Here is a 25,135-nt window from a genome sequence, read left to right on the forward strand (position 1 = left end):
ATATTAATAATTGATGAACGGTAATACATTATTTGTATTGTGTACTATTATTAATTGATTTTTTTTTACTGTAGGTTATGCGATGCTAAATAGTATTTTTACAATGTTAACTCTTATAATGGTTAAGTTACAGTTTCTGCCGGGTTACACATCTCGCCAGTTCTTATGAGAATCCCATGTAAAAGTAGGGGTGGCGAAAACTGTAACTCGGCGGCGAAAACTGCAACTTTTCCATTGAAAATATAGTAACAAAACATACATCGCGCGCTCTCATGCTTTTAGTTGATTTACCTTTAACCAACAATTTAGACCTCATTGACACATCTCGATAGAATTGGAAGTTAATAAAAGTAACATCTTAGACGAATAATATTAAGAATATATATATTTTCCTCTTAAAGCTCAAAATTAACTATATAGTTGCACAAGCTAACGCAAAGTTGAACACTTAATATTTAAGTTCTCCAATTGAAAGATAGCAAACTGTGGTCATTATCTCGGTTTTGGAGAGCTAACAATAAATTGTCTGCATCATTTTGAGGTCCACGGACGCCAGTCCGAGCTACTGGTCGCTCTTGGATTTTCATTTTGTCGTAGAAATATGGCAGCACTTCAAAATCTTCGTTTTCTTCGGCCAGGTCTTTTGGAAGCTGGTTTCTCAAGTTAGGGCGGTACAAAAGTGATTCGTTGGCGTTCACAATATATTTGTTGACCTCTACGGGTGCAAATTTCGCAGCAACGTGCAGTAAATTCCACCCGTTATTATCTGCTCCTTCTACATCAGCATTAGCTTCTTCAATAAAAAATTTCACGGCCTCTAGTAAACCTCTCCGCACCACCAAATGAAATGCAGTTAATCCCAAATTGTTCTTACTGTCCACGCGGATTTTGCCTGCTTCAAAGATAAGTTTAACCTTAGCTAAATTTACATTTTTAGCAACGCAAGCGCAGAATAGAGCATTTTCCCCATTTTTCATTTCAGTTTGCACATCAGCACCGTTCTCAATAAGATAGCGGCAAGTTTTTGCACTGCCAAATTCAGCTGCAACCATCAATGGGGTTTTGCCGTCGTGTGCTTGGTGATTCACATCCAATTTTAAGTCTTGAATCACAAATTTCAGGATGTTTGTATTGCCAGACTTGGCGGCAAAATGTACAGCGTTTTCTCCAAACTTGGTCACTGCTGACGGATCGCACTGACGACTCTCAACTAAATACTTTGCAAATAGTCCATTCCGCGACAAGCAGGCGGAAAGAAAGACATTTTTGCCAGCGTAATCAACAGCTCGCAAGTTTGCTCCAGCCTTAAGCAGATGGTGAAAATCATTATTGTTCGTATTGAGACAAGAAAGAAGAAGAGGAGTTTCGCCGCGTTTTGTTCGTTCCTCAAGCAGGCTTCCCTCGCTAATTGCTAGTAAATATTCAACTGTCTTTGAATCTCCAACTGCAGCCGCTGCATGAATGGCCAGACCACCGTAATCATTTCTGACATTAATGTCTGCTCCATTGTCCAAGAAGCAACTTGACCAGTTCGAAATGTCCTCTGCTCGCCGCAACGATTAATGCCGTTTGTCCAGCAATCATAGTTGCATTCACGTCAAGGCACTTCAGGCCGAGTAGGAATTTTGCTGTTGCTAAATTTTCAGAAACGCAAGCTTGGTGCAGAGCGTTTCCTCCATCTTTTGTCAGTACATCAAATCCAAGTCCGATATCTAGCATGAACTGACAGCTCTCAGGTGTGGAAAACTGTGCTGCTAAAACCATGCCACCCAAATTGAATCTGTCGGTGTCATGAATATTTGCCCCTAACTCAATCAAAAGCCTTTTCACCTCCAAGCTTTTACGTTTAGCTGATTTTAACCAGGCAGTTTTTCCATTTTTATTCCGCCTTTTTACATCACACTTGCCGATTCCCGCGAGGTATTTAATCTTGTCTAAGTCATCGCTTTTGCATGCTAGTTGAAATGGATCATTTAACCGGGAGTCAGTAACATTCAAGTTAGCCCCTCGTTCCACCAGAAATTTAAGCGTATCAACATTTGAAAAATATGCAGCAGCAAGGCAAGCAGTAAATTGATAAGTACCACGTGCGTTAATTTCCGCCCCGGCATCTAGTAAATGCTCCATTATTTTCAAATTATCAAAAATAGTAGCAACAAGCAGAGGAAAAAGGCCACTTTTATTCTTTCTGTTAACATCAAAGATGCCTAGACTAAGTAAGTACTGTACAATATCTAATTTACCAGTCTTTGACGCAATGAACAGGGCATCAAAGCCACTAGTACTCGATTCCTTCAAGTCACCACCATTCTCAACAAAAAACTTGAATACCTTTAAAGACCCAAACGCAGCTGCAGTCAATAACGGTGTATGACCAAACACATTTTTATCACTGATGCCAATGCCCTTCTCAAGTAATAGGAATTCAATCATATCCAAACGGTTTGAGCGTGCAGCATAGTGCAGGAGATTCATTTTTAGACTATTTCTCTTGTAAAAATAAAATTTCTGTGTAAAATATTGAACCACATCTAAATTGCCTGCGCGGCAGGCAACGTGCAAAGCGTTTTCGTCTCGTTTGTTAGCGGTTTGTGCGTCGACACCGCAGTCTACAAGCAGCTTACAAATTTTTCTGTCTGCGTACTGAGCAGCAATATGAAGCGGCGTGGATGAACAATTTTTTGTCGTCATTTTCAGAAGCCGCTTGTCTCCCCATTCTAATAGCAACCTGACAGTTTGTTCATCACCACTTTTGACAGCATGGTGGAGTGAAGTCCAGCCCTTTCCGCATATCTGGGCTGGGTCTTCTCCATTCTGTAACAGAATCTTCACGAGAGGTGCGTTGCCACTACTCGCTGCAGAATGAAGTGCGGTCATTTCTTCATTTGGTAGGACTGTTGGTGCGCTAGCCTTATTTTCTAACTCCAACAGCTCGCCAAGGCTGAATTCTACGTCCTTATCGTCACCGTCGCACATGTTGTGTATCACTGTGGATTACATTACATCATGTATTAAATTTAATAGTTTAATAAGTATGTATCATATGTATATCATAATATGTACTCATGAATTATAACGTATGATAGCACATTTTTAATTGTGGTGCTTCTATTTAATTAAAATTAACGTTACATACATTATTGTGTATGTATGTCATAATATCAAAATATTTTTGGTCTATGTAAATACACATTAAAAGCTAAGAAAAATTCTTAATTATGTAGATACCAGCATTTTCATCCATCAACCTTAAAAGGTCCCGCAGTTCCCGTTCCCGTCAACTCGACGTCTTTATCGGTCTGTATCTGTATCTCCTCGCTTTACTCTCTCTTTCTACATCTGTTTGCTGGTTGGTGTTTGGTTATTTGGTTTGGAGCAGGTGGGAGTAACCTCTGGGAGTGACGACCATTGTTTGTTGACAAATTTGTGGATTCATACACTCGTCTTCACTCCTGCACCTACTCGACTTCTCGTAACTTGTAAGAAGTATGTAGTGCTATCACACTCGCAACTTGTAAACATATTTTTTGAAGGAGTGTATATGAATACATTATGTATGTACCACTCTGCAAATTTCCTGTTTTTAGCTGTCCTATTGTATGTAAGTGAATTGTCTAGCAAATAGAAAATTAAGAGTTCAGTATCATATCATAGCGGTTTCAGCGTTTCCTACTTATGTATTTGTTTCTATTATGCCTATGATGCGTGTATCGCAATACTTTTCGAATTTTCCATTTTTACACTTAGATATTTTAAATAATGATATCTGTTTTCTGTTTCAGTAGAGGAATTAAATAATGGAAGACACAAGACATATTATAAATCGTAAAACTGGTCGAGCTCAGGAGGACGCTCGTGAAATGCTCAACAGAAAGGTACATAATAATGGCTGATATAAATTTACAAATTCAAAGATTACAATTAATTTATACCATTTCTTAGAGATACCGTCGCGAAGAGGAGGAAGACAAATCATCTGACGAGGACAATTATGTCCCATACATTCCTGTGAAGGAGAGACTCAAGCAAACTTATGCAAAACTTGGAAGACTAACACAGTTAAAAGATGAGGGCAAAAAGACAAAGTCTTCAAGTGAATGCGAAATGGACAATGAAGATGAAGAAGAGGGCCAAGTATGGGGTCGAAAATCAAACATTAGTTTGCTGGACCAGCACACTGAACTCAAGAAGCTTGCTGAAGGTTAGCAAGACCTTAATCTCGTAGTTATGTGATTAATAAAAATGAAATTTTCTAGCCAAGAAAGAGAGTGCGATGGAGAAACAACTGAAGGAGGAAGAGAGGATTCTGGAGAGCGTTGCTGAGCGGAAGGCTTTAATGGGTGTCGCCGAATTGGCGAAAGGCATTCAGTATGATGATCCCATTAAAACTAGGTATTTCTTAGAAGTTGCCTATGATTTTTCCCAGATATATCAAACGTGTCTTTCAGCTGGACAGCCCCTCGGTACATATTGGAGAAACCACCTTCGTACTTTGATAAACTTCGAAAAAAGTGGAGGATATTAGTTGAAGGCGAAGAAGTGCCCCCGCCTATTAAGACTTTCAAGGAGATGAAGTTTCCAAAAGCAATTTTGTCTGCTTTGGATGATAAGAAAATCACGAAACCTACTCCCATCCAAGTGCAAGGAATACCAACAGTGTAAGTTTGAATCGCGCCTAATTGCCCCTTAGTTGACTAACATGAATTTTCTCTGTAGATTGTACGGCCGCGACATGATTGGAATCGCATTCACTGGCAGTGGAAAGACGCTGGTATTTGTTCTGCCCTTGATCATGTTTTGCTTGGAACAAGAAACAGCACTTCCATTTGCTCGGAATGAGGGGCCTTATGGTAAAAATACTCCACATTCAGCTGGTTCGTTCTGTTTATAAATTATAATTTTTCAGGACTGATCATTTGTCCATCAAGAGAGTTGGCCAAGCAGACCTTTGACATCATACAACACTTCACAGAGTATTTAAAAAGGCAAGGGCTGCCTGAGATAAGAAGCTGTTTGTCCATTGGTGGAGTCCCTGTGTCTGAATCTGCGGACGTGATTGGAAAGTATGTTTGACAATCCAAAGAAATTTTGGTCAAGAAAATGAAAGTAATGTTGCTTATGGTGCAGGGGTGTGCACATCATGGTTGCGACGCCAGGAAGGTTAATGGACATGTTGGACAAGAAAATCGTGAAGCTGGACATATGTCGCTATTTGTGCATGGACGAAGCAGATCGGATGATCGACATGGGCTTTGAGGAGGATGTCCGCACAATTTTCTCTTTCTTCAAGGTAATTTTGACATTGACTAAACTTTTATGTTCCAAGAAGTCAAATTAAATTTTAATCTAATTCAGGGACAACGGCAAACACTATTGTTCTCGGCAACCATGCCTAAAAAAATCCAAAACTTTGCAAGGTCTGCTCTTGTTAAGCCAGTGACTATCAATGTTGGAAGAGCCGGAGCTGCGTCACTCAATGTTATCCAGGTTTGTGATAATACTATCTCAATGATTGTTGCATCTATTCTGCTGTTCCATTCCTCAGGAAGTCGAATATGTGAAGCAGGAGGCCAAGGTCGTGTACCTTTTGGAGTGCTTGCAGAAGACAACGCCCCCAGTACTTATTTTTGCAGAGAAAAAACAAGACGTGGACGCAATCCATGAATATCTGTTGCTCAAAGGAGTCGAAGCCGTGGCAATCCATGGTGGCAAAGGTATGATCTAGGCTAAGAATCTTGAGATAAATATATTAATTTTTTTAATTCTGTCATTTCCTTAGAAGAAATTTGTTGTTTTTTTTCTTTAGTCAGTAATTTTTTACCCTTGTCTTTTGCTAGAAAAGAGATTAGACGGACAGCTAAGGATTGATTTAAATGGAAAAACTCAATAAAGGATAAATTATTAATGTATTTCAACTCATGCGTGAAGAAAACTAAAAAAAGCACAGATTAAAAAAATCCATCAGAAATGATGAGAAATTGAATTATGTGGTGTAAACTAAATGTTCTGTCCAGATCAAGAGGAGCGATCTCGAGCTGTGGATGCATTTAGGAAAGGTAGCAAAGATGTTCTTGTGGCGACTGATGTTGCTTCTAAGGGATTGGATTTTGCCAACATCCAGCACGTAATCAACTATGACATGCCAGACGACGTTGAAAACTATGGTAACCAATTTGATTTACCCAGTAATATTTGTGTCTAATTTTTCGAGCAGTGCACAGAATTGGTCGTACTGGACGGTCTGACAAGTCCGGTATCGCCACAACGTTTATAAACAAGGCCAATGACGAGTCGGTGTTACTGGACTTGAAGCACTTGCTCATAGAGGCCAAACAACGGGTCCCACTGTTTTTGGCGACTTTGCAGTCTGAAAATGAGAAGTACCTACATCTTGGAGGTGAATATTTCTCAGCATTTTGCCGTTTTATCATTTTGAGTCTAAATGATCTCTCTTCTATAGATGACAATGGCTGCAGCTACTGTGGTGGTCTTGGCCACAGGATCACAAACTGTCCAAAACTGGAAGCAATCCAGAGCAAGCAGGCATCCAACATTGGAAGGAGAGACTATCTCTCAAACACTGCCGCAGACTACTAGATTTCTATTATTTCATTAGTTTTAATCTGGAAGATTGCATTAGGATTAAAGATATTCAATCGAACTTGACACTAGCTTAATTTCAGCTGATCCTTTGATGAATCAACATAAAGTTGGAAGACAAAAATGAAGGCTACTCCGCTTTGAAAGTTTTAATATTTAGAAATTTAATATTCAACCAGCCTGTTGGCTCACATTGTCAAATCAATAGGATATATTTGAACAGTCTGGCTTCGTAATGTCAAAGATGGCAAAAAGTGGTTAATTTAGTGACTCGAAACACTCAAATAGCTCAACAGGCTAGGAGGCGCACCGGCATTGACTTGCCACTTGCTGGATTACGCACCTTTCCAGCAGCTTGAGGGAAAAATATCTGGTGTCTCAATTAAAGACCACAGTGCAAAGATGCGAAAAGATAGCCACATTGGGCCCAAGCTCCTCTGTGGCCACTCGGGCCCCTTGTTATCAGCTCGGCGGTGTTATTGAGCTCATAGCCCACCATGAACCCTGTGCTGAGCAGAGGTTAAAAAATCCTTCATTTACAACCAGAAAAACCTGAATTATTGAATAAATTTGAATGAAATAGACAAACAAATCGAATATTTGCAGTTTCGAGGAAATTGATCCATCTCTGTACTCGCGGTTCAATGATAATTAAAGTTTTTGAATGGCATTATATTTGAATTATATCTACTAACTTTTCGTGTCTAATTAGTTTTTATTTGATCTGACCACTCTTCGTCGTTCACATCAAAATCAATCATATTTCTGTTAAGAAACCACCATTTGTTCAAAAATCCGACATCGACAATGCGGCTTTTCGCAATGTCTAGATAAGAGGGCTTTAAATAATCGCAACGAGCCTCATACAGACCTAAACTTTTGCTGTAGTTGTCAAACCACATGATTGAAACGACGCCAAAGCTATAATATCGAATGATGCCTTGGTTGTGCAGCTCTTCTAAGTGGCTCAAGTATGCGACAGCATTTTTATTCTGGATGGAGGCGCAGGTGAAGGCCACATCATTCTGGGCTTCCAGCAGGTGATGACGGTAGCTCACCTGAAAGTAACAAATAGTTATTTATTTCATCAAATTGCTGGTTTGATGTTGAGCATTCAAACCTGGTCTGGGTTTCGTTTGGCGCAGAAGTAAGCTGAGCCGAACAGACCGCCGTAAACTGATGCTTTCAATGGTTTGTCTCTAATGTCCCTCAGGATATCAAGGCTGGCCTCCTTGTAGTCCTTGAGCAAATTCAGCCAGTACGTAAGCACTCGACCTCTCCACGTGTTCTTATACTTTTCTGGCAGTTTGTAAGTGAAACTTTCTTTCATCCTAGCACCAAAACTGACGACTTTGGCTTTCTGGGCGTCGCGAATGCGAGCCAAAAAAGAGGGTCTAGCCACCTTCGCCTGCAATCGCGCCGTAGAAAATAAAATTAACAATAAATACATACGAATAAGTATTATTATTAAAACGCAAAAGTAAAATTAACTGCGAACTTTTGTTGCAGTGGTAAATAAAATAATTATAACATAAGAGGTACTTTGCATTCGTAAATTAAAGGAAACCAAATTTTCACCATCTATGTATTAGTTTTCTTCAGTTTCCAGTTGATTTCTCTAAACAAGGATTATTCTTCTTAAGCGTATATTCTTCCCGAAATAAAGAGTCCAAAAAGTTGAAAGCAATAAAGCCTAAAAAGGTTTTAGAAAGGGTAGCAGTTCACAATTCACAAAGCAGAACTCCGGTGCTAACGCTAACAGCTGATTGTGAACATAGTGAACTGTGAACTCTAAGGCTTGAGGCTTTCGGAGAGGAGTTATGTAATCTGAAAATACTATTTCTTTTTAGGTACCAGAATTATATTTTTTTAATTTTCTTTTAAATAAACGACTAGTTAGCAATTCAAATCTCTTAAAGTAGATAAATTTTAACTCTATTATAAATATTTATATTTATATTCCTTAATCACTCTCTTAACTCCAAATCTCTTCCTAGACTTCCTGTCCGTGAAAAGAAAAGCAGCTGCCTAGTAAGGAAAGTAGCCTAGCACACGAGCACGACCCCAAACACTGAAACATCCTGAACAGCTGGCAGTAAATTATTGTAAACACATCTTTAAATTTGTTAAATTTTAACAAAATTGGAAAAATGGAAGCTCTTGTTTTTACTGACAACTCTACTGTTGAGTTTATAAAGCAAGAGAACGAGGTATGATACTTTACCACTTATTCATAATTTGGATAGAATTTTATAATTTTTGTATTATTACATTTTTAAAAAATATTAATATTTCTGATCCATAATGTTTGATATTAAAATATACAAATATATTATAAAATTTGAAATATTTGAACCATTTTAACAGGAAATGGGGCTGAGTTTCGAAGACTTTGTTTCCTGGATTAAAGAACCTCCAAACTACACCACATTTAGAGTGAATACATTGCATTACACTGTCAAAGATGCCCTGCAATTAATTTCTGAAAACGTTGCTAAGGTAAAAAAATATGTAACGAAAATTATATTAGCTGATGCCAATAATGTTCAATATAATAATTAATTTTGCAAATTTTGAAAGCATAATAAAATTAAAATTGTAATACAAAAATGTATAAACTGAGCAACACAATAATACAAAATTCTACCAAATAAATACAAGAATATGCATTATTTTTTATAATTAATTGCTATTAATCGATTCATCATATAATTGTTACCATATATTATTCAATCTCCTTGAAATTCGCTGGCATTTTTAATTCCTTTAATACTAAATTCATGTTGCCACTTACTTTTCTTTCAGACAGCTTTACAAATCAATGCAACGAGATGTGCAGAAGTGTATATTAACAAAGACTTTCCAGATGTTATCAATGTAGGAAGTTGGGATTTTTCAATTAATGAAGCACCCTCAGATGAGGTTGTCGTCGATGCGTTTTGCGGGGCTGCAATACTTCGAGGCTCACATCTTTTTGCGCCCGGAGTCCTCGCTCTTCCTAAAGGTTAATTGCATATTGCAGCATTTCACTCAACTAACTAGAGATTTGAACAGGCTCAGCAGTTGGTCAGCAAGTTTCAGTTTATGCTGACTTGGATGGCATGTGCTTGCAAGGTACTGCCACCAAATACAAAGGAAACAAGATGCTTGTTGGAACAGGAATTTTAGAACTTGATAGAGAAAAACTCTTCAACAACATTGCTGAAAAGCCAAAGTAGATATGATTGTCTCAATATTGGAGAGTAATAAAATTCATTATTCCATCAGGGGAATAGCTGTAAGAATGACTTGGACAAGAAAAGGGATATTGTCTTTTGACTATCCGATTGGAATGGGGCAACTCCAAAATGTGCCCTCGTCAGCTGCCTCTTGGGAATTAAATCCGCTACCAGGTGACCTTGTTTTGGACATGTGTGCTTCTCCAGGGAACAAAACCTCTCATCTTGCCGCATTGATGAATAACGAGGTAATAAAAAGTGCTTGATAAGGAAATGTGGAACCATATATTTCAATGTTTGAATTGTACAGGGGGTTTTAGTTGCCATTGATCGGACTGAGAAAAAGTGTAATATAATCAGAGAGACCTGCGATTCTTTTAAAGCAAAGTGCTTGGCATTTTGCTATGATTCTTCCAAATCTGTTTTGGAGGACGATGAGCCAAAAAAGAAAATAGAGGACGGACCACCTTTCAACCAGAATTCTTTTGACAAGGTAGACCTTTTCAAAGCAGAAAAATAAAATCTGAGAAATCTCTCCTCCAGATACTCTTAGACGCTCCTTGCAGTGCACTTGGTCAGAGACCGCAGCTCTTGAATAAAATCAGCGTGAAGCAGATCAAATCAAATCCAACTTTGCAAAAGCGCCTTTTCAAAGCTGCTGTCAAATTACTGAAACCTAAAGGAACTTTGGTCTACTGTACTTGCTCCACAACACTTGAGGAAAATGAAGGAGTAGTGCAATGGGCACTGCAAGAGTTTCAAGGAGTGCTTGCGCTGATAGAAGCAAGGAAAAGAATCACACCAGTAAGTTAGGTCTTTTTTTGCTGGACCAGCTCTGAAAATTCTATTTTAGGTGATTCTACTGAAAAACGTGCCTGAAGACATTTGTGCAAAAGTGCAGCGTTTTGGACCTCAAGTTGGCAGCGTGAGTGAGTACTGTGACTCCATTGGGTTTTTCATATCTCGTTTTGTTAAAATTTGAATTGATTGTACACCTATACAAGTTACGAAAGGCTTTTTGCAAGGCCATCGTGCAGTGGGGAAGTGAAAACAGGAAATGGTTGCAGCCATGTTCGAATTCGCATTTACAGTGGACAGACATTATTTCTGTCGGAATCAAATATCAGTGCAGTCAAGCTCGCAAAATGCTCCTCAGAGGATTTTTCATTTTTACCCTGTTCATTATAATATCGGTGAGATTTTGTAAATACATTATAAAGAACTTAAATATTATCGGTATTTTTCTTCTGTGTTAATTTCATAGTTGACTAATTGGGATACGGGTGAGTGAGTTGTGTAAAGTGCAGCATTAGTGTTTTAATCGAAATTTAAGTGGACTCGTTTGGATGCGATGATTGCCCACCCCCACCACCTGATGATTGCTTTGCATGCCCGCCGCGTCCAAATGGTTGCGAATTGTGCCCTGTTGTCAACTCCACTGAAACAGCAGAAACTTCAAAACCTACAAAATCGAAATCTGTAAACAACAAATAAGTATATCTGGCGAAAATCCTGTCGAAAAATCGCGTTAAATGTCATTGGCCGCGATGTTTTCAATTTTTCATTATGTCATTATAGAAAATGTTTTTACGATATGATGGTTATTGACAGCTAAAAAATAAATATTATTGGTCATAATTGGACGTAAATGGTTTGAATGACACCCAGATAATTTAACTCCGTTGCATAATTTATCTTACAAGGAAACAGCGATTCTAATTTCGACTTTTTAGCTACTTGCCAAACCATTAAATTTGTGTAGACTTTCCTGATGTAAGCCATGCGCGGCGGTGGATATTTTCCGATTCAACGATTTTAGCGAATTTTTTAGATTTTAAGAAAATAGCCCAGTTACAAATTGGTTTTAGCTTAATTTTGGTTTAAAAGCACTGTTCAAAGAGACAAGTTGATTGGTGGGCCATTTCTGGTGTTTCGAAAACTAATTACAATTTCCAATAAGGGTTAGTTCTGTTAATACTGCCGCTATGATTTTTTTGGCCTAAAGTTCTGCTGATAAGGCCTGATGAGAACCGAAACAGCCACTGTGCAGTACGAAGTGTGTTTTGATTTTTCCTCATTTAATTTTCACCTATCAGGAATTAATTTTCCACACAGTAGAGCCATTCAGTTTCTCTTAAATTCATATAAACCTGTGTTTCTTTCTATCTTACAATTAGATACATTTTCTGGCAGCTGCTGCTCCTCCAAAAGTAGTAGGCAAAGAGGCAGTATATAGATGCAGTAGTAAAATCATTAGCTGAGTATATGAGCGGAAGTGGAAATTAGGCTACCTGCTCAACTCTTGAGCAAAGCGTGTGTTGCATCAGTCAATTTAATAAATTTTTAATTTGTTTAATATGGTGTTGTTCTTTTCAATCGGTTTAGCCCTGACATTAAACTAAGTAAATGATTTTATTTTTCATTTTCTGTTCAACCGTTAAGGATGATCTTGAGCTGTGTCAACTTAATTGTTTGAAGGCCTAGGTAATTGTGCTACTTTCGAAATATTTGTTAGAGATTCTAATGGAATCTCGCAATTACACGTTACCATCACATTTCTCATTGTTTTTTTTGCATATGCTTTAAGCTAAATCAATAAAAGCTAATCTGTTTAAAAGAAGAAGAAATGTGGCAAAAGTGAAGAAATGACAAAATTGACTTGAACACTTTCGCACTGCACAGTCTCGATCGGGTCTCAACCTGCAAAATAAAATTCACTCTGCAGAGTAATATGAATCACCAGCTGGCAGATTGACTGATTTCAAATAGTGCTGATATTCTGATATCCAAAATATCAAAAAATAAAATAACTTTTCGTTGATCTCTGGCTGAAGCCAAAACGTTTTTATAGATTCAGCGGCATATTTCCCAAATTCCTTGGAATTAGAATAAAATAACGCATAGAGGGGTTTATGACCAGTATAAAAAACTAAAATACAAGCATTTTCGTTATATCAAACAATAATTTCTATGGATTGATGGGAAATATTCATATTATTATATTGCTTGATAAATTGTACAAGTAAATGTAATAAAACCAGAGAGCTGAGCCAGCCGCGCTGCGCCAGTCGGCTATATTGGGTCAGCCTCCAGCCATCGTTTGACCAAACTTTGCCAGCCGCTGTTAAAAAATTCAAAAGAAATATTCTGGAGAACAAAATTGGCCCTTTGTGCCGTAAATTACTATTAAACTTCACTTTGAAAAATTTTTTAACCTCGCCAGCCGCCGGCAAAAATGGTCAGCCGCCGCCGGTGGCCCAAAATTCTGCCACAGCATGTTTAGCCAGCCGCCACATAAAACGCATAAAATAAGCGGTCGAGACCTTTACATAGAACATGACATGCATTATATTTAATTTGCATACGCATGCCGCTCTTTATGCATTTCCATTGAGAAAAAGGAAGTATCATTCAGAGCGACCAGATTTCTCATTAGAAGGAAAAACCAGTCTCAATATCACTTGAATCAAGCTGTAGATTAATTCATTATGAGCAGACCAGTTCCACTTAAAGTTGATTAATCATCCGTTAAATGATTTAGCTATACACCTTTATAGTTTCTAAAAAAGCCATATTCAGGCGTCAAGCTACAAAAATTCCACTCAACAATCTTATCTTTGCAATTTTTAATTCCCGGCAATCCTGACGCAGCCGATCATTTGACGGGGCATCAGGCGTATAGGTTATAGCATCAAAATTAATCAGACTTGCATTTGTTATCTCTCTGTTAGCTTCGATTTTCCTCCTTATAAGGTAATGCGTGGCGTTTCGTCGATACTATTGGGTGAACATGCGCGATAAGATAAAAGCCGCTTAATGGCATGGCTTGACGATTACATCTGCTGAAAGTGGGTGATATATAAGTATAGCTACATTTGACTGGCAACTCACAGTTGGTTTCCTGACTTAATACTGCGTCAACTCCCTCAACAAATCCAAAGATGTGCGACGAAGAAGTTGCTGCTCTTGTGGTGGACAATGGCTCCGGCATGTGCAAGGCCGGCTTTGCCGGAGACGACGCTCCCCGCGCCGTTTTCCCGTCAATTGTCGGTCGCCCAAGACATGTGGTAAGTTTTTTTTTATTTAATTTTTATGGGCTTGTAGAGCAACGACAGGCTTTCAAGGTGGGATGAATGGGACCATCTCGTCTTAATGGGTCATTTTTTTACAGAAACAATCGTTTTCTGGTTGGGGGCTTAATGCAAAATATACCCACATTGAATATCCGCTCCTGAATAAATATGGACCACATTAATCTAAAAAATATTGCACGTTTGCACATCAATTGAGAGACGGAGAAGCTACAATTTATTCATTGAGAATAATGAGAATTCTTGGCAGTTCATATTTTCATATTTTTGCTTTTGTTTGGATTTTTTTTATTCTTCTTATTTTAGTATAAATTTACTCAAACAATCTTTGCAGAAGATAGAGGAAGCGATTTTTTGAATTCTGTAATTTTTCTTCGGGACGCTAACATTACTTAGTGCTCTTCTAGCTATCACGATATAATTATCATTACGTGGAGTACTAAAAAAGGAAAATAAGTCTTTAGTGACGTCGTTAGTAAATTAATTGCATTAATTGTTTAAAAATAACAATTTATTTAGAATGTTTGGAATTGTCAACGGTTTCTAATTAGGATAAAATGAATGAAAAATAGTCAATATTTTTTTAAGAAAAGAATTCTAAATAATTACACACGCGCAGGTTAATTATTTTTTTCTTTAATTTTACATATAATCGCTAAGATGCAATCTTTCCAACGATTTCTAACATCAGGCCCATTATTTTCAATTATAGGGCGTGATGGTTGGCATGGGCCAAAAGGACTCTTACGTTGGTGATGAGGCCCAGTCAAAGAGAGGTATCCTCACCCTGAAATACCCCATCGAGCACGGCATTGTGACCAACTGGGATGACATGGAAAAGATCTGGCACCACACCTTCTACAATGAGCTCAGGGTTGCTCCTGAAGAGCACCCAGTGCTTCTTACTGAAGCTCCTCTCAACCCCAAGGCCAACCGCGAAAAGATGACTCAGATCATGTTTGAAACTTTCAACACCCCCGCCATGTACGTTAACATCCAGGCCGTGCTCTCATTGTACGCGTCTGGACGTACCACCGGCATCGTCATGGACTCTGGAGATGGTGTCTCTCACACAGTGCCAATCTACGAAGGTGTGTTACTCGTTAATTACGCTTAATTAAGTCAATGAAATCAGTCTGGTTAGACTCCTCAAAATATCATTGCGTAAGAAAAGCCACTTAAAGCTAGAACATAACGTAATTTTATTGCTCATCCTTGTTAAAAATGTTGACAGAGATGATTAGTTTATGATTGAACGGGATTCTTGAACAGCTTTATCTCAAACGCCATAATTGCATAATCTTCCAAGGATAACACGAATAACTCGTGAATTCAAGTTTCTTTCGCAACAAAATAGATTTACTTAAAAAACTTATATTTCTTTTGTTTCCAGGTTATGCTCTTCCTCACGCCATCCAGCGTCTGGATCTGGCCGGTCGCGACCTCACTGACTACCTGATGAAGATCCTCACCGAACGTGGCTACACCTTCACCACCACCGCCGAGCGAGAAATCGTGCGCGACGTCAAGGAGAAGCTGTGCTACGTCGCCCTCGACTTTGAGCAGGAGATGGCCACCGCTGCTTCCTCCAGCTCTCTGGAGAAGTCGTACGAACTTCCTGACGGACAGATCATCACCATCGGAAACGAGCGGTTCCGCTGCCCGGAGGCCCTCTTCCAGCCGTCCTTCCTGGGAATGGAGTCGCAGGGTGTGCACGAGACAACCTACAGCTCCATCATGCGCTGCGATCTGGACATCAGGAAGGATCTGTACGCCAACATTGTGCTCTCTGGAGGCTCCTCCATGTACCCTGGCATCGCTGACCGTCTGCAGAAGGAAATCACTGCCCTCGCGCCAAGCACCATGAAAATCAAGATCATCGCTCCTCCTGAGAGGAAGTACTCCGTCTGGATCGGTGGCTCCATCCTGGCGTCCCTGTCCACCTTCCAGCAGATGTGGATTTCCAAGCAGGAGTATGATGAGTCTGGTCCTTCTATTGTGCACAGAAAGTGCTTCTAAATGCCTTCATCTATATATTTATGTGTGCTTGTGTGCATAAATGATGTAAATGTATGTATGAATTTTAAGTATGAATAAAGAATAACTGGGGATTTAAGTATTGTTTCTTATAATACAAAATATTTTTAGGGAAGACATGTCTTTATATCCAGCTATTAAAGTCAAAACATTTACACTGGGTAAAATGGTTATTATATAATAGCTTTTCATCCTATATTTTTCAGCATAATTAATTTGGAAGGCAAAGTCTCAAGCCCACACCCTTATACTCGCAATCGCTAATCTGTCCCACTTGAGAAAAATTTGGGTTTAAAGTGCGTTGAAATCAAACTCATTATACTTGCATTATCTGCGTCTGAAGTACGTATGATTTTTTAATTAATGTATATGCCTCAACACTCGTTACAATTTCTCTCTTGAAATGCCAAAAAGTTCCAAAGCCACGTGTCACAAATTATGGCTGATCACTAAATAGGGCATTCAATTCATGGAATATAATATTGGCAAGGTGGCAAGTTTCTTCACATACAGTATTCCAAAGAACTAAAAATGCATGTTCTACCGCGTTTCCTAAGTAAGTTTATTAATTACGATTTTCAAGTTTGCACGTTCAAATGTTTAATATTGAGGTGATGCCGTTCGCACGTAATCTGCTATTGATGATTTGAGTTGTGTGGTTTTTGATAATTTTTATTTACACAAGATTACAGCTACAAGCGCCAGCAGGGAACGCGCGTCTCGCTGGCCACGTGTGTGTATGGATTTTGGTTCTGTGTGCGTGCTGTGCTGACACACAACGGGAGAGTTTTCCATCTCCAACAAGGCGATTACAAAAATATAGCATTTGATCGATTTTCCTGTTTGTTGCGAATCTGTTGATAAAGAGTTTAAGAGAATCTCTCCCGTACCGTGACTTGATTTCTAATTAGAAAACAAGATTTCCTTCTCTCGCTTAAAGCATAAAGTTACCTCGCATTTATTTATCAATATAATCATCAGAAATCAATGAAAAGCACATCTAGGAATTAATAATATGTTACGAATCGGGATAGAGACACAAAAGCCCATTTCATTTCGATTTATAAATTTCGGTATGTACAGAGCGCATTAGGTACATTTCATCCCTGCCAGTGGAGATGCACAAATTGAAAATCCAGAAGTGATATGTTATATGTAGTGAATTGTTTCTAATTAAAACTGGTATATTAAGATATTTTAGCCTCACGACCGTTGTTCAAAGTGGCTGATTGCATTGAGCGGCTGCATCAAAAATTTAAAATCCAATTTGATGTACAATAAATATCTTTTGTCGGCTATGTCCTGATTCCAAACGCAGGATACTTAACATTTATTTGCGCTACCTAAATCACCTAAAATTTCAAAATTCTCTGGCAATATTCAACAAGCAAGTTTTTTGGGCCATAGTATAAATTGTATTTCTATTTTTTATCATGATAATTAGTAACCTTTAATAGCAAATGCATTTTTAATACTTTTGAATGATAAGCATGTTATTTGCAGCTATGTCATAGTGATGCGATTCTTTTATTAAAATTAATTACCAACGAAGAGTAGCTACATCTCCATACTAGAAAGGCGATGTCTTCATAGTGTAATATATCATTTATCATCTCAATACATTGATCAACATTTCTCTCAAAATTTTTGTCACAATATACAATAATGATTCTCTGACATAAATCACAAATCTAAAGCTTCGGAACGCCCAAAATGCAACTGTTGGGAAAGAGAGTACACTTGAGACATATTATCTGGATCAATAACAACATGTTTTTCAAAGTCAACAAATGAAATAGTATATAGCCGTGAGAGCCACCTGCCAGAGCGAGCACGAGTTTCCATTTTCAGCCAACAACAGATAGATACAAATCACAGATAAACGAATTAGTCACTGATAGATCAGTCTCAAGATGCACTGCAATATTTGTAATTTTGATTGCGAAACGGTCGAATCACTCACTTTAATTCCTCTCATCTAAATACACTCAGAAACCGGCTGAAAATAATATTTCCCGTTCTTTTTATTCTTCGGCAAAAAATCAAATGCACAATTCATCTCAAGAGTATTTTTTTTTATCAACTTGTCAACAATTGTGGATTTTTGATTCATGTTTTATGAATAAGATTCCCTAACGTCCCACATGCATTTTTCTGCTGACAGATTTGCTTACAAAAATATGTAGCGCGTCAAAAAAGTGTGTGCCTGTGAGATATATATTTTTTTGTTCTTTCAAAGATTTTTGTCGAAAACTACAGTGAGTGGAGGATAGCATGGCGAGATGGCAAAAATTTTGGTCAGTAATTTAGCGTCGGTAGCTGGAGGAGCGGTGAAACGGATTTAAAGGCGCCCTTTTTAAGGTGGACGCCAAATCGATACAATTTCATGCCGCGCTTCAAGCATCAACAAGCACTTGTTTGATTCAGCGAGAATTTGATCATTTCAATCAATTGCAACGAACTGAACTGTATGCGTCGAAAAGCAGTCCATAAGTATTTATGTACACGACAACGAGTCGGATCAAGACTTTGTGAAATGAGAGTCGCCGCGCTGTAATTTAAAATTCGGAGGGTGCTTCACTGGCTCGATTGTTTAACTTTAAAGGTTTGGCTGCATTTTACCAAATGAGCTCCTTTTTATTTCTTTCACTTAAAAGTAAAATACATAAAAAGTGTAAATAATAAATATTTGCGAACTGCGCAGCAAGTAATCAAAGAATTGCCTTGGTTTAAAATTAATTTAAATTGGGTGAAACAAATACATAACTTTTCACTGTCAATAACAAAACAGAAATATTGATACACGAACAATAGAGGGATATGAGCCCACTCCAACCTTAAACGCGAAGACCCGCATTTCTTCTGGTCTCGATCGGATCTGAGGTGGTTATCTAGAACATGATCTATGGGCGCAACGTTAAGAGGGTACAAGTGAGTATAACATATTTTATGCAAATGCGTGTTCAGCTGCGATGACGATGTGAGAGCTACAAGTGAAATGCGTTCAAAGCCAAAGGCTCCTTTGCGCTGTGCCACTTCTGCGCCGCCCCCACATAAGGTGATATCATACAATCGTGCCCTGGAGGTGCTGTGGGTCGCCGCCGTAGTTGGAGGGCTCGACCAGCGAGCGCGATGACGACGCGAACTGCTGCTCTGAGTCGTCCGGCGGCGTCACCTCCAGCCCGATGCTGCCGTTGAGCGCGATTTTGGGCGCTGGTGGACGCAGCAGGGCCAGCCCGACGTCCTCCAGGCTGCTCTTGCGGCGCTGCTGACGTGACAGGCCAGCTGTAGACAGCCCCTGCCGCAGCGAGTTGGACCTTCGCAGCAGGATGTCGTCGGTGATGCGCAGCGAATTGGACCGACTGCGGCACAGGCGAGATGGCTGCAGGGTCGGGCTCTCGGGCAGCGACAGCGAGTTGGACTTGGCGCCCAGCGGAGGAGCCCTCGAGGGGAACACGGGTGCCCCAATCGTGCTGCCGCCGGGCGGGGGGCCGCAGAAGCTGATGTTGGACTTGCGGCGGCTATTGTGACGCTCAAACGTTTTCTGGGCGGAGAACGGACTCGGTCTTATAAGATATCTGAAATAAAAAATTTCTACTCACTTGAAGATCTAAACTGTTTGAAGTGTACATAAAAATAGCTTTAGAATAAAGAATAGAGGTCTCAGCCAGCCGCGCTGCGACGCGCCAGCCGGCAAATTTCGTGTCACGCGGACAGCCGCCGGTGAAAAAGGGTCAAAAATTAAAAAGTGCAGGAGAAAAAATGTCTTTGGGCCCTTCGGGCCGTTAAGCTCTACCAAACTTCACGTTTTAAATTTTGTCAGCCGCCGCCAGGCAAAAAATTCGGCTAAGTCGCCGCATTAAATCTCGTGGACCTCTAATAAAGAACCTTGAAAACACTAGATTATTATTTGTTTGTAATTTTTAAGCACACTGCAAGTGAACAAAAAAGTCATGGAAATTTCACTGCCATTAGATTTTGATGAAAAACTGAATCAGCAAAATAACTCCTAGGATTCAACATTTTGGCTAGTATATAGAGATAGCATTTGTTTCGTGAAGCCTGGCGTGATGTGAGCTGAATGAGTTCAATGGTCAAAATTTATGAAGCTACGAAAAATGGCCGAATAGTTATAAATTTGATTTAAAATTAAAACTGGACAATTCAGTAAAAACCTGCACTTTTTCCCTGATGGAATCGGAGCATGCTAATCAATTCAGAAAATTTGGAGCAATAATCTCAAGCTACTAACGAGATATTCGCGATTTACCCGGCCCAAATTGAAAATTTTTGGAATTTTTTTTGTCAACAAATGATTTCGTCCATTTGTCTCGTCAAAAAGTTCACTAATCAAAATTCATCTTGATTGAACGAAAACTGGCTTCAAAATATGATATTTAATCAACGCCCATGGTTTCACCTGGGGATCTTAAGCTAAGTAGATAATTATGTAAAAAGTCTAAAAATTTAATAAATTGTGGACACTAAATAGACTTACTATAAGCACCCTAAGAATTATATTTTGATTTCAATCCAATTTTCAATGTAAATACAAGTTTAATTGATATTTAACAGATTTTAGTAATCAATTCGATTTTTAAGGCAAGTGATTTTTTTGCATGAAATGTGGAAAAGGGGTTCTCACATAATGTCGCCTTCCTCAAGCTTGAGGTCGCAGCTAGGGTTGATGATGACGTAGGAGAGGCTGTTCCTTTTCTCGCTGACGTCCATGTAGTCGATGCCGGGTAGGTTGAGCGACTCCATGCGCGAGCGCACCAGGTTGGCGATTTCGGCTCGCTCGATCATCTGCGTGTGGTTATCGCGCGCCTCGTCGACCAGGTTGACGGAATACTGAGACATCAGCAAGGAGACATCCTCCTGGTAAGTTGTGGTGGCGACAGAGCCAAAGACGGACGGACGGGTGCAGCAGCAAAAGAGGAACACCATGCGCACATGACAAAAGCAGGCAGAGGTGGACAGAGGTGGGCGGTTTGCGGGTAGACAGACAAAAGAGAGAGACAATGTATGAGAAAATGTGACAATGACTTACAGCCGAGGAAGAGTAAGAGGAGAAAATCATTAGTTTATTATGGGGTTAGTAAGAGGTAGCCGATATAAGATTAATCGAGGGATATTTGATTAATAATAAGCTGTTGACAAAGCTGAGAGATAACTATGGGAAAAAAGTAGTTGAACAACAATTTTTACAGCTGGCACTTTGCTTGAAAAGTAATTAATAATTTTGATAGGTTATGCAATGCGCTATTCCTAGGCGATGAGCGTGTTGCATAACACAATCATCACCATGGAGGAGAGAGTTCAATGATCGCAATTTCCGCAAAATATCTCCGCCTGGAAGTTTTATTATAAAATATATAATTCCCTCTCGTTACATTTTATTGCAAAATGCGAGCTGAAGAAAAAGCGCTGAAAGACGAATAGTTTTGGTCATTTAAATAGAATTCACATGCAGAAGCCATGCAAGAAATTCTTTTTTTTCTTGATGCGAATGCGTTCAGTGAGAAGCGAAAATAAAAGCCCAATCCCACATCAAGTGTGTACGCAAAATTCTATGAAACGGATATGTTTACAAACCCTGTCCAAACAATGAAAACTCGAGAACACGCGTGTCTATGAAATCGTCTGCGACATATATAATCAAATGCCCACACGTGTGTGTACATCAATTTGAAAGTCTTGACTTGGAAAATAATGAGACACTGATACACCGAGTGAGTGATCCTTACCGAGGACCCCCGGTCGTACGTGCAGCCTAGGCAGTAAGCCCCTGCACCGCTTTTTTCGCTCTTAGCAGCCTTGTAAGAAGTTCCGACCCCCAGATCACCGGAAGTTGGCTGTTGCTGGCTGCCAGTGTTTGCTTCATCGTCTCCGAACTATACATAGGTAGTGCCAGAATTGACGTACGTGATTTTTCAACTAGAGAGTGCACAGCGAAATTTTGACTCGCGTGGTCAGATTTAAAACTGCTAGTCGGTTAGTAATTAAGCTGCTTAAGTGACCTCAACCTCTTGGAAAGCGCCCTTCACCGCTCCGTAAATAAAAACAAGACACAAACCTTATTGGGGTGCTTGACTTTTTGGCCCAGTTCAAACCAATGATCAATGAGAGATTGGATAAATCGCGGATGGGCCTTTGATACACAAGATCTCAGAATTAGAACAAACCTAGAGATGAATATCGCATAATGTAGCGTGAAATTCTTATTTTATTTGAAGGTAAATATATATGAGAGATAGTAAACTTGCATGCTAGCAATAGTGAGCATAGAGGCTTCTTAGAGGACATGCTACGTTTCAAAAGTAGTTAACTAGCTAGACCGCAGTTTTTTTAGCATTAGAAAACTCGTCGGGGATTTTTTTTTAATATTATGAGCGTATACCACAAAATTCCAACACATATAAAGATAAACTCATACATATTAACATCAGTGCGATTGTTACTCGTGAAAATAACAATTAAGCGTTGTTGCTAGGGAAATTGGAAAGTTACTATCCTTAATTGTTGCAGTGCATATTTTTAACTCGTTCTTAGTAATTTACACTGATAGCGAAAAAATGAATTCACGACGCAACTCCCTGGAAGACGACTTGCGCAAACAACTACTGCAAGAACAGCGCGACAAGATGGTTCTGTTGGACCAGCTTGCCATGGTCAAAGTTTCGATCTGTTTCCATTGCCAGAATGACCTACCCCCGATGGAGACGCGCCTTCAGCAGACCCTGGAAAGGCGCGCCGCTAAACTAAACAAACTACGCGAGAAGCTCATACGCGTGAGTCACGACCTGCGCACTGAAGAGTGTGTCCTGGAAAATGCAAAGGAAGAGTTGCATGTGTTGAAGAAAGAATCGGGCAAAGCAAGGCATCTAATTGAGCAGGAGCAGCTACTCGCCCGTGAATTGAAATTAACGTTAGATGAAGTGGTTCAAGAGAAAAGAGCACTCATGGCTAGAAAAGAGATTGAATTGGAATGCACCAAGGAAAGCAAGTCGGAAATCGAACATCTCCAGACAAGCAATTATGCTAGTCAGGTAAAAAATCAAAGAATAGTTTTGTTTGGAGGGTAATGATTGAAATTTCGTGCTAGGTGCAATGTGACCTTCTTTGCACCAGTGAAGCAGTGAGTGAAATGCAAGAGCAGTTGCGACTCTTGGTCGACATGAAGAAAAATCTTGACACAGAGATTTACACCATCAACGAGTACTTGATCTTGAAGAGGCAGGAGTTGGAGGAGGCGAAGCAGGCCTTGGAAAATTTACGAAAGGAGGAAGATGAACTCACGATCAAGCTACAACTTAAGAAGCAAATGATAGAGAAGATGGCTCACACTGAAGACGAACTGAGCGTGATCAAGAAAAAGATTTCGTACGTAAATGAGGAGAAAGAGGTAGAACTGCAAACTTTGGCAGCAGAAAGAGATGCCATCGAGGAGATCAAACGTCAAGTGAAAATGTGCAATAAAGACCTGGAGCAATTGAAGGCGACAAAGAGTTCCATCATGCAGGAGAACTTAGATGCGAAATATCACTTACAAGAGGCACAGAGAGAGATGAAAAAAATCCACGATCAAAAAATGCAGCTCACTAAAAAGCTCGCAGCCTCTAGAGAAGACCTGGAGGAATCGCAGCATCTGCTAGAACTTTGCCTCAAGCACCAGAAAGAGTCACAGGATGCCGTGAGCAGCATGAAAAACAGAATGCTGGCTAATTTCATGCAAATGCGAAAGGAGTTACGCACTTTGCAAGAGAACAAGATGCGAGTCAGCAAGGAAATAAACACCCTAAAAAGCTTGAACAGAATGGGTGGGACGTTGGCCACAGATGAGTACCGTGTCAAAGAACTGGTGGACAATTTGATAGGTATACAATATACAAATAATACTTATCTATTAAAATTCGATCTGTGAAGCAAAGAAAACAAATAGATTGTTAATTTGTTCTGAATATTTTGAGACTGAAACTATGATTAATGACAACTGGCGCGGCCCTGATTTTCCTGATAGACATGTTTTTGCAAGATTTGCTTGTCATGGCTATCACCATATTTTCTGTAATAATGTAACGTTTCACTATGAACCTAATAATGATTTTAAACGTAAATTCTGTGGTGAGACTTGTGAAAAATATAATATCCAAAAGTGTACAGCAAGAAAACTTACATTGAGAGAAGCAGCAAAAATTTGTTAAAAATTGATTAACCTTTTGATGTAGAGTGTGGCACGCATATTTTGTGTTTAATAAACCATTAATAATAATTAAAATTCGATCCTTTTAACTGGTTTACAGCCGAGATTAGCCGTGCGACACCTGCTGAGAAACTACAGTCTATATCAAATCACATTCCAGCGTACTTCAGCGAGTGCCTTCGCAAAAATGAGAACAACGCTAGCACCAAAGGAGTGGCTAAAGTTTCAACCACCGAAGGTTGTCACACAGGTTGCGATGATTGCCCCTGTTCCGCCCGTGGAAGCAGTCACGGGTGCTTTTGGGCGGAGGAGACATCTTCGGAGTCAACGGGGTTGGATCATCAAGAAGCATTGTCCACGGAAAAGCAAGAAGAATCAATCAGACAGAACAAATTAAAGCAAGAGTTGCCCAGTGAGATAAAAATTGAGAGAAAAAGTGAAGAGGGAATATTGGTGCTGGATCACATCAAAGACGATTTGGTTAAAATCTCTATAAATAACCAGCAAGTTCCATCGACAGTACCATGTAGTCATCAAACCCTGTTGGAAAAACGTGATTCCTTGCAAGATCTCTTCCAAGGAGCCATTCATGGCGTAAAAGATCCCTATCCAGATTTGAAGCAGTAGTTGTCTCAAACTTTTAAATATATAGCATTTTGAGTATAAGAGCTATATACAGTTGATTAAAAATACTATATAATATAAAAAATGCCAAGTTGTCATATTCACGAGATTCAAACATTGCACTGTGCTTAGTTGATTATGTGCGAATATTTGTGGTTTAAAGTTTGAACTGACCGAAATTTAACTCTCTTTACCTGGGAATTCGTGTCGCAAAGTGAAGTGTCCTGCGTTCTGTAAATACCAATTGGTACCTCACAGGTAGTGGAGCAAAGTTTTTGGTAAAGGCGTCCATAAGTTCTAATCCACATGTCTTCTTTGGTGATTTTCATCTGCAAAAAAATGAACAAGGCAACTTTTCAAAA

General features: G+C 39.3%; 5 protein-coding genes and 1 long non-coding RNA gene across 21 annotated transcripts in view; 3 read left to right on the top strand and 3 right to left on the bottom strand.

Moving 5' to 3' along the window:
- Window positions 1-1,407: 1,407 nt before the first annotated feature.
- Window positions 1,408-6,659, top strand: abs (ATP-dependent RNA helicase abstrakt). Of its 2 annotated transcripts, none has more exons than XM_065486282.1 (13): window positions 1,408-1,616; window positions 3,786-3,875; window positions 3,943-4,201; window positions 4,257-4,392; window positions 4,449-4,658; window positions 4,717-4,850; window positions 4,907-5,063; window positions 5,128-5,290; window positions 5,356-5,487; window positions 5,546-5,714; window positions 6,015-6,164; window positions 6,215-6,397; window positions 6,461-6,659. In XM_065486282.1, the coding sequence occupies exons 2-13, from the start codon at window positions 3,798-3,800 to the stop codon at window positions 6,595-6,597; spliced, it is 1,908 nt and encodes a 635-aa protein (XP_065342354.1). In that variant the 5' UTR covers window positions 1,408-1,616; window positions 3,786-3,797; the 3' UTR covers window positions 6,598-6,659. The 2 variants fall into 2 exon arrangements, with proteins under 2 accessions (XP_065342354.1, XP_065342353.1); XM_065486281.1 differs by lacking the exon at window positions 1,408-1,616 and adding an exon at window positions 3,469-3,486 and having other exon boundaries at window positions 3,783-3,875.
- LOC135941059 (uncharacterized) lies at window positions 2,161-3,671 on the bottom strand. The gene is made up of 2 exons (XR_010574944.1): window positions 3,229-3,671; window positions 2,161-2,987 (listed from the first exon to the last, which is right to left on the bottom strand). It is a non-coding gene; the product is annotated as an uncharacterized LOC135941059 (long non-coding RNA).
- A 636-nt stretch (window positions 6,660-7,295) lies between the features above and the next one.
- LOC135941058 (mitochondrial import inner membrane translocase subunit Tim29) lies at window positions 7,296-8,362 on the bottom strand. Its single transcript, XM_065486285.1, has 3 exons — window positions 8,179-8,362; window positions 7,721-8,008; window positions 7,296-7,658 (listed from the first exon to the last, which is right to left on the bottom strand). Exons 1-3 carry the CDS (start codon window positions 8,179-8,181, stop codon window positions 7,305-7,307), a joined length of 645 nt encoding a protein of 214 aa, XP_065342357.1. The 5' UTR covers window positions 8,182-8,362; the 3' UTR covers window positions 7,296-7,304.
- Window positions 8,363-8,636: 274 nt separating this feature from the next.
- Window positions 8,637-11,461, top strand: LOC135941057 (tRNA (cytosine(72)-C(5))-methyltransferase NSUN6-like). Its single transcript, XM_065486283.1, has 10 exons — window positions 8,637-8,810; window positions 8,968-9,099; window positions 9,406-9,604; window positions 9,655-9,814; window positions 9,868-10,066; window positions 10,129-10,311; window positions 10,362-10,622; window positions 10,672-11,011; window positions 11,083-11,101; window positions 11,152-11,461. The coding sequence occupies exons 1-8, from the start codon at window positions 8,751-8,753 to the stop codon at window positions 10,798-10,800; spliced, it is 1,323 nt and encodes a 440-aa protein (XP_065342355.1). The 5' UTR covers window positions 8,637-8,750; the 3' UTR covers window positions 10,801-11,011; window positions 11,083-11,101; window positions 11,152-11,461.
- Window positions 11,462-13,700: 2,239 nt separating this feature from the next.
- Window positions 13,701-16,025, top strand: LOC135941082 (actin-2-like). The gene is made up of 3 exons (XM_065486345.1): window positions 13,701-13,885; window positions 14,622-15,000; window positions 15,303-16,025. The coding sequence occupies exons 1-3, from the start codon at window positions 13,760-13,762 to the stop codon at window positions 15,926-15,928; spliced, it is 1,131 nt and encodes a 376-aa protein (XP_065342417.1). The 5' UTR covers window positions 13,701-13,759; the 3' UTR covers window positions 15,929-16,025.
- Window positions 16,026-16,268: 243 nt separating this feature from the next.
- The window catches only part of SLO2 (slowpoke 2), a 98,109-nt gene continuing 89,242 nt past the window's right edge, over window positions 16,269-25,135 (bottom strand). For 9 of the 15 annotated variants that reach the window (XM_065486337.1, XM_065486332.1, XM_065486331.1 and 6 more), the window contains 5 exons: window positions 24,968-25,102; window positions 22,023-22,097; window positions 21,694-21,840; window positions 20,592-20,824; window positions 16,269-19,524 (listed from right to left, as the gene is read on the bottom strand). In XM_065486337.1, coding sequence (XP_065342409.1) covers window positions 19,011-19,524; window positions 20,592-20,824; window positions 21,694-21,840; window positions 22,023-22,097; window positions 24,968-25,102 — 1,104 coding nt within the window. In that variant the 3' untranslated portion in view covers window positions 16,269-19,010. The remainder of the gene's footprint in view (window positions 19,525-20,591; window positions 20,825-21,693; window positions 21,841-22,022; window positions 22,098-24,967; window positions 25,103-25,135) is intronic. The other 6 variants (XM_065486330.1, XM_065486335.1, XM_065486341.1 and 3 more) reach the window with 6 other exon arrangements.

Source organism: Cloeon dipterum, chromosome 3, assembly GCF_949628265.1.
Source record: "Cloeon dipterum chromosome 3, ieCloDipt1.1, whole genome shotgun sequence".
Taxonomy (NCBI): Eukaryota; Metazoa; Arthropoda; class Insecta; order Ephemeroptera; family Baetidae; genus Cloeon; species Cloeon dipterum.